The following is a 14,188-nucleotide window of genomic DNA, read 5'->3' on the forward strand; positions in this document are numbered from 1 at the left end:
TCATAATCTCCTATTTGCCAATGGAAGAGGCCATTCAAGGAGTCCCCGTCGTTCCTTGAGCATGCCTCCAGTTCTAACACCCCTTCGTCACTAGGTTCCATGCGGTGTCCGTCTCCGCCCTCCGCCAACTGGCCTCCCTCAGATTTCGAGTCGGAGAAGGATGCCAACTCCTCACTCACCATCTGCGTACGGAGATCGATCACGTACTTCCTCCCCACGTTTTCCAAGGACAGAGTATTACGCTTCTAGTTATGGTTTGCTTTTGCTGCAATGAGCCACCCACGCCCGAGGATGGCGTCATACCCTTTCTGCTTCAAGGGAATTACTACAAAATCCAGCACGAAGGGCTGCGTGCCAATCATCACTTGCTGGCCCATGAGGGTACCAAGGGGTTTAATCCCATGCTGATCTGCCCCTAGTAGGTTGAATGTGGGGGGCCACAACGTAGGCTTTCCTAGTTTTTTCCATGTCGCTTTTGGGAGCACATTTACTCCCGACCCTCCGTCCACAATAGTGTCTGTCAAGGTAGTCCCCATTATGCCCATTTCTACTACCGCCGGTTGGCGTCCGCTGTTGACTACCAACAACATGGGGTCGACCGTGGGGCTTAGGAGCTCCCTTAACGTAGAGTCAACTATGGGGCTCACGACCTCCCTCATTTTCACCTGTGAAGGTACAGAGTTTAAGATAGCCGTTTTTAGCTGCGGCATGGTCTCCAGGAGGTCTTGAATTCTCACGGGTACGTCCATCTGCAATATTTGCCGTAAGATTTCCTCTTCTCCCCTCGTCCGTAGCGGACTTGCGGTTTGGTGGCTGTTTTGCCTTTGTGCGGCCATTTCCTTTGTGATCTCGTCTCTTGCTTCCCGCACCCTCTCGGTCTCCGTACAGGGATTTGGGTATACACTCTTTTTGGCCCGCGCCCTGGTGATTGCCAACACTTCCGCCTTCGTGGGTTCTATGTTTAGAAGGTTTACACCAGGCTTCGGGCAATTTGCGTCCTCATGATCACCTGATCCGCACCATCGGCAGAGGTGCTGAGGGTTGGCTTCCTTTGTGCAATCGCGAGTGAAGTGTCCCCACTGATTGCAGGCCCCACACTGGATCATTGGCCGGCCTTTGGCGTCATACTGGATCCGGTTTCTGTTATTGTTATTATTTCTTTCGCCGCCGCCTCTGTTATCCCGGTATCCTCCAGATGATGCCGTTGTGTTTGTTTGTTGGCCTGTACCCGCTGGTGCGGACGTTGTGGCCTGCTCCGTGAACAACACCTGGTTCATTTGCGTATTCCGGGTTTTCATGTTGTATGGGCACTCCTTGGTGGAGTGTCCCATCACTTGGCAAATCTCGCAGAATGCCTTCTTCTGGCAAGTACCCTTTGTGTGCCCCTCCTCTTTGCACTTAGTGCACCGTATGTCCCCTTCGGTCCGACCGGTGCTTCTCATTGTTTTGAATTCCCTCCTCATTCGCTCCATGTCTTTTTGGAGCACTTGCACCCGTTTGCCAGCCTCGTTGTCGCTGTTGCTTTCCTGTGACGAGTCATCCTCCTCGGACGAGCTATCCTTCTTCTTTTTCTTCGATGTCTTGGTCTCGCTCTCGAGATCCATCGCTCTATTGTATGCATCTTCGTACGATGTAGGTGGAACGATTTTCATCTTCTTTCAGAGGGAATGCTTTAGTCCCTCCACGAACCATTGCTTTTTCAACCCATCTGCTGGTTGACTCTCCATTTTTCCCAATAGTTCCTTCAGCCGCCGACTATAGGCTCGGACAGTCTCGTTCTTGTTCTGCTTCGTTCCATAGATCTCGACGACTATTTCGTTGTCATCTCTCAGGAGGCGGAACTCTATCCCAAACTCCTTCTTCAGGTCGGGCCATGTGCCGACTTTGGCCTTGTCCATATCTGAGTACCAGTCTATGGCCACTCCCCTCAAGGTTGCTGGGAATTGTGTTACCCATTCATCTTGATCGTTAACACCGTTTGCTGACCATATGGTTTCGCACGTTCGACAATGGCGGACAGGATCTTCCTTCCCGTCGCCATTGAACTTCGGTAGTTTCTATTTGCTCGCCATTGATGGGGGTCGTCTCCCCTGAGGTGGCTGTTGCTATGTCTGAGCCCCTGCACCGCTCCCTCCAGCGCCCGTGGTGTGTTCTGCGTGGGTGACTGGTGGTACGGTGTTCTGCCTGCCGTGCATTGCACCTACAACTGTACGGTTGCCCTCCCCCTCATTCTCACCCGCGCCCACTCCTTGCTCTCCTTGGTGATCCTCACTCCGTGGTGTAAGGGAGAAGTTTCTAAACTGATCCTGAGTCTCCTCGACTAGATTTCGCCGTAACCTTGTTTCTTCCAGAAACTCTTCGTGGCTCCGCTCCCTACGGTGTTCTGGCGACACGTAGAAGTTTCCCTCGGCTTCTGCACCCTCCGTGACACCTCCGTGGTTCCCTTCGGGCCACCCTTCGGTAGGTCGTCCTTCGACAAGTTGCCTCAGCCTCCATCTCCGTTCTACTCGCTGCTCCAGAATCAAGGCCCTCTACGCGGCCTCCCACTCGTCCGTTTCTGCTTTTTTATTTCTATCTTTATTCAATAGGTTGGGCATTAATTGTCGCACATTTCCATAACTCACAATACATAAATCAAAACACGTCTTTATTATTTCATTTCCTCAAATACAACTCATGTCAATGACACTTTTATTTGAATATAGAAGATTCAAGGTTCAATTCCTTCCTGGCCTGGTGCCATCCCGTTCTGCTTCCCGTCGGCTGTTATCTTCGCACTGTTGAAGGACCTGTTGGCATCGCTCTTCCTAGGCAATCTCCTCTAGGCGAGCTTGTTGTGCCAGTGATGCCTGTGCAAGCAACCGGGGAAGATGGTTCATCAACCGGTTTACTGCCGGGCTCACCTCCAACGCTGTCCACACGGCACTTGGTGGGATTTCCGCCTCCGTTGCCTCTCGTCGGACGTAGGTCTGGATGGCTACCTGGAGCAGAATTGAAAATTCTCTCGTTGCGGTGTCTTCTCCTGTGTAAAGTTCTGTTTGCGCGTCGTCGGCCTCTGGGTTTATCTCACCAATGGGTAGGCCCATCGTGTCCGTGCGCCATCCGCGTCTTCCGTTCCCGAGTACGTCTAGGCAACGGCGCCAGATGTTTGCCCTCTCGGGTGAATAACTTAAAGCTTTAAGCACGTAATGCAGAATAATAACGCCATAGATATCAGACAAGTATAAGAGATGTTATTCCATTCATAAAATTGTGTGTTGCAAGTTACATTCCAAAGTATATAAAGATACCGAGGGGGTGCGAGCGCCAACCGTCGCACTGCAACGACCACCCCTCGGTTGCCAACTAAGCAAAACAATTACACATAATTAACTAGTCTTATGTTTGTGTACAATAATGCCGCTAACAACCCCAAAAGCACAAATTCCAAGAAAGTACGCCCAAATGCAATTTTAAATACATTAAATGTATTTAAATCACTTTTCAATAGTTTATATTCATCTTGGATGCACTTTTACATTTAAATGATTTAAAATCACTTTTAATATTTTTAATTTTTTATAAAGTCACTTTATAATATTTAAGTGGCTTATAATTTTAATAGTCATTTTATAATATCGATATAAGTTAATTAAATAACTTAACCACTAAAATATTAATATCTCCCTCAATATTTAGTCTTTTGACGTTTCGTCAGAAGTTGGGGTCAACACTGAATAAACCCCCATGTGTCTAGGTGCCCTGACTAAAAATATCACAACTGCCAGATTGACTTACTATAATAGTAAGTCCCTCAACTAAGCCCATACACTGATTGCAAAGGCCCTGGAACTGAAACCAAGATTGAATTGAAGAAGTGGAACTGCCACTGAGACTCTCTATCCCGAATGTTAGCCTACGAGAGTCCAAATAATAGGCTAATCCCTCGAACTCTGATGCTCACGAAAACGGGGACATTACACTACATGGTAGTATCTACCTTGCTTTCTAATGAAGTTTCATCTAATTCTTCATTTTTACCTAGCGTATTTTTTTTCATTGCTCTTCATCAATATTAAATGAAAACTAGTAATGACCCAAGTTCAAGTAAGAAGATTAAGTTTATATAAAATTAGGAATAATATAGAGTGGTAATGCCAATGCTTGTCTAAACATCATGCCCTTAAGCATTAGAACATTGAGTTTTCACCATATTTGATCTTATGCATCAAATGTTTTACTTATGACTCTAAACTAGGATTAAGCTCAAATAGATACTTTATTTAAACTCATATGCAAGCTACTAGAGCATTATTCCCTAAAAAATTGTCTAAACAAATGATCACGGTGTATTCATTTTGACCTTTTAATTCCATGGGAAATACTAAACCTTAATGATACCTCAAACTTGTTAAAGGGCATGTTGGGGATCCAAGGCAAGCACAATATAGCTGCAGAGCTCGCTTAATCCTCGACCACCTACTTGTCCATTGAGCCAAAGTCTTCTGCTTGTGTTATAACCCTCCAAAAAGAATTGGGGTTGGGTTCTTTTTCAGCTTGCATTTGACTCACTAATCTTATTCACAACATCTATTTTTGTGGGAAAATTTGATGTCAAATAACTAAATGCTGACAAAGATAAAAGTTGACAAAGATGAACTACTGAGCTAATGAAGTTGAATTGTTGTCAATGAAGATATTTCAATGACAATTGAAGATGATAGACAGTTGCTAATAAACATGATAAAAAACTGTCAACAAAAATAAGAACATTTTCTGTTGAAGATGTTTTCATGCATTCTACAATTTGCTAGAATTCAGGGCACAATTAAGGAAAGAAAATTCTATTTTAGGAGTCATTTTCCAGCCGTCCAAGTCTATGTTGAGGAAACTGAAATTAGTCTTTTTATTTCCTCTTAAAATTTTCCGCCAATTTTTAGTAGAATATATATTTTTTTAATTTTCTGGCAAGTTTGATTTTGTTTTGTATTGATAATGCTTTCACAAGACTTATGTGTGAAATTCAATATCTATTCTATGATAAAAAATTCAAATGTGCAATTCTGAAATTGTTAAGATAATTCCACTAATTCACAGTTAGAAAGAGATTTCCTCACAGATTATAATGAGCAATACTAATAATGTTGAAGTTGCTGCTGGTTAAATTCTTATTGGAGTCTCAGAATACAATATAATCATGTGTGTACATATAATAAACTTTATTGCCAATGAATATCACCAATAATAAGTGGCTGGGTAAAATGAATTTCCCATGTCCGTTCTTAGCCTCACAATAACTGCCTTACTTTCTGACATCTCCCTTTTTGCAGCAGCAATCAAACCAAAATAACTTAAACCTTCAATCGCTCGTTTGAAGGCTACTATGCTGACCTTTGAATTGATGCGATTCCCTTTGCTAAAGATTCCAGATCAGCAGAATGGCTCAACCCCCCCTCCAATTGGTGTGGCAAACTCAAGTAATTTCAATGATTTTTAAATCCTTTCACATTTCCATCGCAATTTCAAACCATGAATTGGTTTATCTATATTGGCATCTACCAAGTTTGAGGGTCCCACGACATATTTCTTCCTGAAAGAAATTCAATCAAAGCGTTGCCCTTCTGGATGGTACAACAGAGTCTTTTATTGATTCTAGCAAATAAAAATTTATTTCTAGGTTATTCTGAATAAAACAAAATTTTTATATTATTTAAACAATTTCAATCCCTGCAATATAAATAATTTTTTTTGTATTTTCAGATCTCTTGGATTGAATATAACCTGTAATCCATTGTGAGCACAAATTTGACCTTTGTGTGAAGCCAACAATGAGAACTTGAAGGTTTTTGTCTTCTGATTCTTGAGTAAATGGATAGGGCTTTGTTCCTCAAGGTACAAGTTGATCCAAAGCTTTGCAAACAAGGGTTTCTGGAGATTGATAATGATAGAATGAATTTCTTTTTTCCAATAATTTCTTTTTTATTCTTTTCCATCCAACCTCTAAAAGTAATTAAAATTACTTTTAGTTAAATATTCTCCTTTTTCCTCCAAAGTCAATTACTTACCTTTTTAATAATTAAATATAATTTGTCTTTTAATTTTTCACTTTTCTACAACTTAAATTTTTAATTATTTTCTGCACAACCACCAAAATAATGGAAAATATTAAAAAGTCCAAACATGAATTCTGACCACACCACCAATACCTTAAGTATATAGGAAATCAATCTATATGAAGATTGATGCTTTCCCATGATGATAAATTTGTGCACAACGACCAAGTTATGGAAGATTTTAAAAAGTCCAAATATGAATTCTGACCACACCAACAATACCTTAAACGCATAGGAAATCAATTTGTATGAATATTGATGCTTTCCCATGGTGACAAATTTATCCTAGAGTGTGGAGTGTTCTCAGAATGTTATAACTATACACATTAAGTACCATTGCACTCAATGTCACTCTAGGAAGTCTCTATCACTATCAGAATACTCTTTGGATAAAGTTAGTGCTCTCCAAGAAAGTTGAACTTTCCAAAAATGTTGGAATGGACCCAAAAAGAGATATTACAAGTCCTCCCTTCCCAAAATTGCTTGTTCACAAGCAAAGCTGATTCAACTCATTGATTCCAACTCATCAATTCACTCTGCCAATAAAAGTATTTCCAATGTGTGTCATCAATCTTTTCCCAAACCCCACTGTCTCTCTTTAACCAAATTACATCCTGAATTTTCAGGTAAGTGTAATTTTCGAAGTTCCAACTTTAATATGCCAATATACTAAATCATTCAATGATGCCCATAGAGTCTGGGTTCTTGTCCTATCAAATGATGTCCATCTTTCCATAGAAGTTAATGAAGACAACTGACCACAATATTTCTATGCACTTTTTGAAATTTGTTCACCTTTTTGAAGGACGCTTCGTTCTCATCATATGGGCTGAAAACAAAAAAAATGCATATCTCACCATGCTACAAGTACAATGGTGATAATCAATTGACGCATCTAAGTTCTTATTTTTATAGGCCATTATAAGCATCAATGTGTAACCCTTTCTTTTCACGTTGTCATAAATTGATTGACTGCTTCTTTTTGTGTGAATGCTTCAAAGATGCCCATGGAGTAGCTATTACTCTCTGTTGTTTCTTTTGAATCTAAGCACAGTATGATCGGTTGAATTTAGCCCCTTGTTGTCTTTTGTTGTATTTGTCTGGGCTATACCTGAATCAGAATCTTTTGGCTTAGCATTTAGATGAATTTTGTTAGTATGTTTGTCTTATATTCAAGGTTATGATTTGAGGTTAAGTTTCATGATCTATTACAGGATATTTATAAATTTATCCATTAGAAAATCCAATCTTCAACTTTAAATGGCTATAGTTGGTATTGTGTTGATTCATGAAAAACCACAATGAGTAATGCTATTTTTTGTTTAAATGAGATTAGCCAAATGCTGAGTTCAACAGCAATATGTGTGTCTAGTTCCTTTCAATGTACCTTACAAACATTATTTAGTCATTTTGGAACTTTTGTGTGTAGTACACTATGGTGGCCGTCAGGTAGGCACGATCAGCTGGTGAGCATTGATCAAGAGACCTTTTATTTGTGGAGCTTAGATTCCTCAACAGAGTCTGCAAAGGTGATTTTTTCTCTTTTATGACAAATGCTGACAAGATTCTAGATTTTGTGAAAGAGGTTGCTTTTGAATGTGCTAAATTCTCTAGACATTGAGATGGTGACACTAAGGTGGCCTATTTGGATTCACTTTATTTAAAATGGGATGTCAATACTAAAATAAAAGTGCACATAAATCATCTTTTCATTTTGGTATCTCTTTGTAAATTCACAATAATTTTCAATGAATCTACCTATATACTTGTATATGATATTTCCATGCTTAAACCATATTTGGAACAATGATTATATTGAAGGAAACTGTGAAGATACCCTCAATTCAAGTGTTTTTTTCCACGCGTGAAAATAATGCAAAATATTTATTGAAAGTCTAACAATGAAGTTTTTTTTGGGAATTACAAGTGTCTTTATATACATTAAAATACAATGTACAGTGCTAATCATATGAGAAATGGATGGATGAAATCTCATCCTCAAGCAGGTAATATCATTTTGGACCTGTAGTTCGAGGAAGACCAACATTAAAAAAAAATAATGAGCATTGAAATACGTCATGATAAGCGATGGAAATTAAGGACTTGTCTCAACTGTTAATAAACAGTATGGTAATTAAAGTCCTTAAGGAAAGTTAGCTAAGGCCAAGACAACAACAAATATTCAGTGGTGGGTACCACAAGTCCACAAGACAGTGGATTCAGTGGTGATTGTGGCTTATCTCCCTAAGGACCTATGACATCAACTGTTTCAGGTAATGGCTTCAAAAAATTCATCATCTTTTTGTTCTCCTCTGCTTGTTGGGCTAATAGAACTGCTAGAGTCAGCCTAGGAAACTCATCTTGGGGCAGAGCAGTCTAGCCACTAGGTCTAGTGCCTCCATACCACTGGCAGCATTATAGGGAGAAGATCAATTGGGATGTGGCGAAAAAGTAGAACAAGTTCATGAACACTTTCTTTGCACCTGATAAGTGTAAGATCCCTCACTGATTACTTGAAAAACACTTTGCATGCCTCCTTAGGTAATTAGGTTTTCTTTGCAGGTTTTGGTATATTCAGATTGGTGAATGTTTCATTGCATATTGATGATGGTAATTGTATGATAAATGTAATTTAAATACCATACATTCATTGGAAGGAATGACCATGGAAACTCTGAGAAGAAATCTGTTTCTATTAATCTGAAAACTAAATTATTAAACAACCAAGATCTGACCTTATTTATTCTCTTGAGGGGCTTATTATATATCTGAGATATACAGCAGCGAATACATACATCAGACTGAAGTATACAGCAGCAATAATGATTCACACAATTACCAGAAATTACCCAGCAACATAAAGCAATCAGTTCATATAGTTTTTGCAACCTTTTATCTCTGATATACCCTTCTGCCATGCACAAGTGGAAACTTCTGAATGCACACTCTGAAATGATTGTCCTTCACATGTTGATACCAAAGGATGGTGTTGCTGCTATAAATCAGACCAAAGCTATTGTCAGACCAGATATTTCAGTGCTGGTTATAACTTTTCTAATCTGTCCAAATTATGTTAAGCCCCTCTTCTAATCCTCTTGCCTAAACCAAGACCAGCGGCCAAGCTTGAATAGCAATAGCGGCATTGAAGGGACCTTCATGTCCAGCAGACGGAGGACAATCTCCATGTTCAGAAAGATATTTAATGAACACCCCAATCGACTGATATTTCCAGCCATGTCCCCTTTGGTGTCTTAAGCAGCTAGCTATGAAATGGAGATTCCAAACGGCCAGCAAACAATACTTGCGCTTGGCATCCAAGAACTACTGGGAAACTTTCAAACAAATAACCCATTTGAAGCTTGCGGAAGCTTCAATCTCATCTCGCCCAATACCAAGATGCTCAACACCTTCAATTTAAGTTGCCGGTTCCGGTTCACTCTCAAGTTCGGGTTCGAGGGTTTGGTTCGCGGGTTTTGGCAACATTTTTTTGGGGGGTTGGGTTCGTCCATACAAAAACATATAAAAAACAGAAATATATACATATTTGCAGCAGTAATTAAGTTCAAAATACACCACAATATTAATAGTCAAATGTTAGTCAAACTCGAATGCCGTGATATATATTAAAATTTAAAGATAAAAATAATAATGTTGTGTGTCAACAATCAGCCATCATTGATCATTGATCAAATATCATATGAGTCATCAAAACTATCATCATCATCATCCATATTAAATGACTATCTTCTTGTAGGTCATTTGACTTAGGTTTATTTGACATGACAATCATTTGTGATTATGAGCTCTATAGATTGTAGTTTTTGATTAAGGATAAAACAGGTTTTGAGGGGACCTGAAACCCCATACAACAGGTTTTGAAGGGACCCGAAACCCTCAGATTTTACTAGGATTTGGAACCCACAATACTACGCTGCCAAAGAAAACAAACCATGAAAACCAGCAGCCCAAACACAGCTGAACTGATTAACGCCAGCCAAATACCAGCGCAGTCACAAGCAGAAAGTGCCAGCCAGACGATCAAGATATAGCCAATACAAAACAGGCTGGCCACACCAACAAGGCTACAACCTCAAGCTATAGCTCTTAAAAGTAAATGACGAGGGTCTAACAGGCACCCTCAGCCAAACAACAGGGATATTCTCGACTCCCTTAGCCTGCAACAAAAACTCCAAGCAGCAAAAAGCTAGCCCAGACCTTAACCAAAAACAACCATAGTCTATACTGGGCCCTTGAAAACTATAAGCATCCAGCCAAACAAGATTACATAAAAGAAGCATTGAAAGCTGAACCGAAACATGGGGGTTTTGAAAGGCTCCCCTAACCTTCAAAATGGGTTTTGATATGGCTACCACTAGGATGAAGCCAACAACCTCGAAGCTTCTGATAGCCGCACCTCAAACAACAGAGCATCTATCCACCTCAATAGGATAGGAACCCACCTCAATAGGGGCTGACAGGTAGGAAACCATCAGCAAAGAGAACAAAGCTTCAAACCTCGAACCAAAGTCCAGCCACCAAGAGATGGAATCACAACGCTTAGCTAGACAACTGGGTTTTAAAAAGGCTCCCAAAACCAAATGATGAAGAAGAGGCTTGAACCAATCTAACTCCAAGCAGAAAAACATAACCAAAATCTCCACTTCTATAGGAGAAAAGGGGTAGAAACTCTTTAGCCAGGGGACAGTAGCAAACAACCGTCTAGCCTCAAGAAATAGGTCATCACCAGCCAGCCACCAGCACCACCTAGGCTGCATCGCAACACCCAGCTCCACCTCAATAGGAGGGAAAATGTCTCCAATACCATCCATCTCCACCATCGGAAAAGGATGGGCCACCTGAATAAGGCAAACTGAAGAAAATCCATGTTGCAAAGAGTGGGCAGGCCAAGAGAAATTGCAAGCAAAAACACGGCTGGGCCCAAGATGACAACCCATCAAGCAATCTTCAAACAAACTCCAAGGCAGAGAAGGCACCAAAGGAACCAAAAGCAACCCCAAAAGGCCTGCCAGATCAAGCAACAAAAGGAGGGGAAAGGGCACTGGAAGCAAACAGTGCACCCCCACCCTCATGGCCTTAAGCCATGGTTCCAAAGAGAACACTGCCGCCATGAGAAGGAACAAAGTGACAGCGTATAGAACACCCCACCCCGAGGACAAAAGACAAACCAAGGGGAAAGGAAAGCTCACAAATCCTAGGAAGAGCCGTGTTGCAGAAATACCACCTGGGTCCCAAATTTTTCCCCCATACCAAAACAAAGAGGGGAAAAAAGAGACCCCATAACCATCGCCAAAGGATCCCCAAACACCTTCAGTCACCACCATTTTGGACCCCATAATGGAGAGAGATCCAGAGTGAGGGCCAAGAGACCCATCTTCCTCAATTATGACGATATCAAAACCTACGTAGGGCTGAGAATCAAACACAACAACAACTTTAACAACACGCCCAACGGTAGAGCCAACAACTCCTCTCCCACCACTCCCGCAAAACACTCTGCAACTGCTGTATGAACCTCCGAGCTCCTCCCATAGGCAAGAAGCCACTGCAGAGGGCAAATGGTGGAGGGGTCTCTGTCATCTTCCTCTGCGTCTTCTCCCTCGCTCTCCACAAAGCTTCCCCCTGTAGAAACCCTTGCACCTCCCGTTCGCTCTCCTCTCGCTCTTCCCATTCAAAATCTTGATCTGTTGTTCTTGCTCTATAGATTGTAGTTTCTATAGGCTATGAATGAGATTTCATAGATAACAACTTGATGACTGTCATATCCATGGCTCTTCTTAGAACATTGTGATACATAGGATACTCTTCATAGAACATTATTTTCTCTCTTTTGATACCACTATCATTTGAAGTTTACTATGACTCTCATAATGGCTTATCTGTACACTGTCCTTGTTTGGTGTTGTATGACAAGGTCTTTATGCATATTGAGATTGCTTCTTTTTGAGTTTATAGGACCTTAAAGTGTGTCAAGAATTCAGATAAGACTCAAAGTATCCTTAAAGTAATGAACTGGCCCTAAGATTTTAACATGGTTCTCACCCTTGCTCACTATTATCTACAGATCACTGCTCCTACACACTTGATAGAGTGCTGAAGGCAGTCATTTAATAATAATCCATTGTCCTTAACAATGGCAAACATAATTCATGCTAGTTATAAATTTGATAATATTAGAGATTGAGAATTGAATATGCAAGGGTTATGATGAATACTAGACCTTCCATTTTGTTTTTAGCACAGTGACTTGGTGATTATTCCTTGATGCCATTGTTTTGACAATATTTTTTACCATTGTTGTAAATGGATACCTTATGATAAAAAGTCAAACAAAGTTTAAGAAATATCCAAATTCGCCGATTAGACACATTTGGAGGTGAAAGTCGGCTTGGGTTTGCTTGGGTTTGTCTGGGCCAAACCCATAGATAGTGGGCAAGACATTGGCCAAACCCATAGAGGACCAGACTAGGACCAGAACCCGGTTTGAACTAGACTAGGACCTGGTAACATAGCCTTCAATTAATCCAAACTCATCTTGCAAAACCCTTATTTCATAACATGGTGTCTAGACATAAGTTTCTTGACTTACTCTACAAAATCTTTAAATTCTGAAATTTATCTTTTCAAAGAATTCATTAATTTCATACAATAACCATTGAAATGTCGATACAAAATCTAAGTGACTCTGCCAATCACCAACTAGGGAGGAATCTTTCACCACTGAAACTGATCTTTGCAATAGGGTTTTTGTCCTCTAGAGGCTAAGATGAACCAAGTCCAATCTCCAAAACCACAAGGATTTTCTATTAAAGAGATACAGTAAACTTCAACATTCTAAATGAACTCTCAATTCCCCTTATTATAAGCTTTTTGGGGAACTTTCCAAAAACCCCATTTTAAAATCACTTTATTAGTTTAATATGCCTTTTAACTCCAAAATGTAATTTATTTTACTTTTAATTAATTTTTGACACTTTTATCTTTTAAACTTCTCATTGTTTAAAACTTTCCATTCTTTTTCCAACAATCTATAATACTGAGGTGCTTGATAAAATAATTTAATTAAAAAGGTAGCCTTAATGAAATTAAATAAACATAGCTCTAAATTACATCCAAGTAGCGGCAATGGCCAAAATGCATCGGAATTGAAAATTGAATGCATAGGAGTGATCCTGATGATAAAAGATGATAAACAGACTTGTTGTGACGTTTTCACACATCACCCCATTTCAAATGGGGACCCCCACTTTTTGCTTATATTAGGTGCCTTAGGTATTTTAGTTTGGTTTTAGCTTGTCAGTAGTTCCTAGTCGTTAACCCTTTCTTGTGAGAAGAGGTTGGTTTTGTTGGATTGAGTTTGAGAATTAATTGCTAGAGGTAGAATGTCAATATTGTCGATATATTGTAACAATTGTCAAATTTATCTTGTTGTAGGGTTGTTAGGAAGAGGTCAAGGTGAGCAAAAAAATTGGAATTTTCCTTCTAAGGGTTGTTTTTCCACCCTTTGAAGAAGAGTTGACACCAAGTGTTAAATGATTAAAGTTTGTTTCAACGCAATTGAAAATTGGAAATTTCCCTCTAAGGTTCGATTTTCCACTCTTGGAGAGTGAATGTTAAGTGAGAGAGAAATTGGAATTTCCTTGTGGAGATTGATTTTGCACTCTTTGGGAAAATTTATAAGACAAAATATGGTGTGAAATTGAGAACTTCCTTGTAAACAAGGTGTTGGCATGTTTGGCATAACTGATGAGGATGAGATGATGATGGATGATTGTACCGGTAGAGGAAAGATGACATGATCAGTTATTTGTGTTGTCATTGATGGCAACCAGGGTCAACCGATGTTTAATGATGTTTATAGTTGGTTTTCGATGATTGACTTGTTGGCTAAGTGATTTGGTCTACCGGAGTTAGAGTTTGATAGGGTTTACTGGCAAGACTGGCAATTAGGACCTTAACCGGTAAAGCAGATAAGTTTTGATGGAATCGTGTGATTGGTGATGTTTGGTGACTTGTGGTTTGATACATAAGCTTTTATGATGGATTTAAGTATGTAATCGGAACCGCATCCTATGATG

The 14,188-nt window shown here is 40.1% G+C and overlaps 1 protein-coding gene across 2 annotated transcripts in view; it reads left to right on the forward strand.

Annotated features, from left to right (window-relative positions):
* LOC131067462 (WD repeat-containing protein DWA2) overlaps nt 1-14,188 on the forward strand; it is a 201,723-nt gene that overhangs the window by 60,529 nt on the left and 127,006 nt on the right. For both annotated transcript variants that reach the window (XM_058002485.2, XM_058002484.2), the window contains exon 5: nt 7,522-7,621. In XM_058002485.2, the coding sequence (XP_057858468.2) occupies nt 7,522-7,621 (100 nt within the window). The remainder of the gene's footprint in view (nt 1-7,521; nt 7,622-14,188) is intronic.

This window comes from Cryptomeria japonica, chromosome 3, assembly GCF_030272615.1.
Source record: "Cryptomeria japonica chromosome 3, Sugi_1.0, whole genome shotgun sequence".
NCBI lineage: Eukaryota > Viridiplantae > Streptophyta > Pinopsida > Cupressales > Cupressaceae > Cryptomeria > Cryptomeria japonica.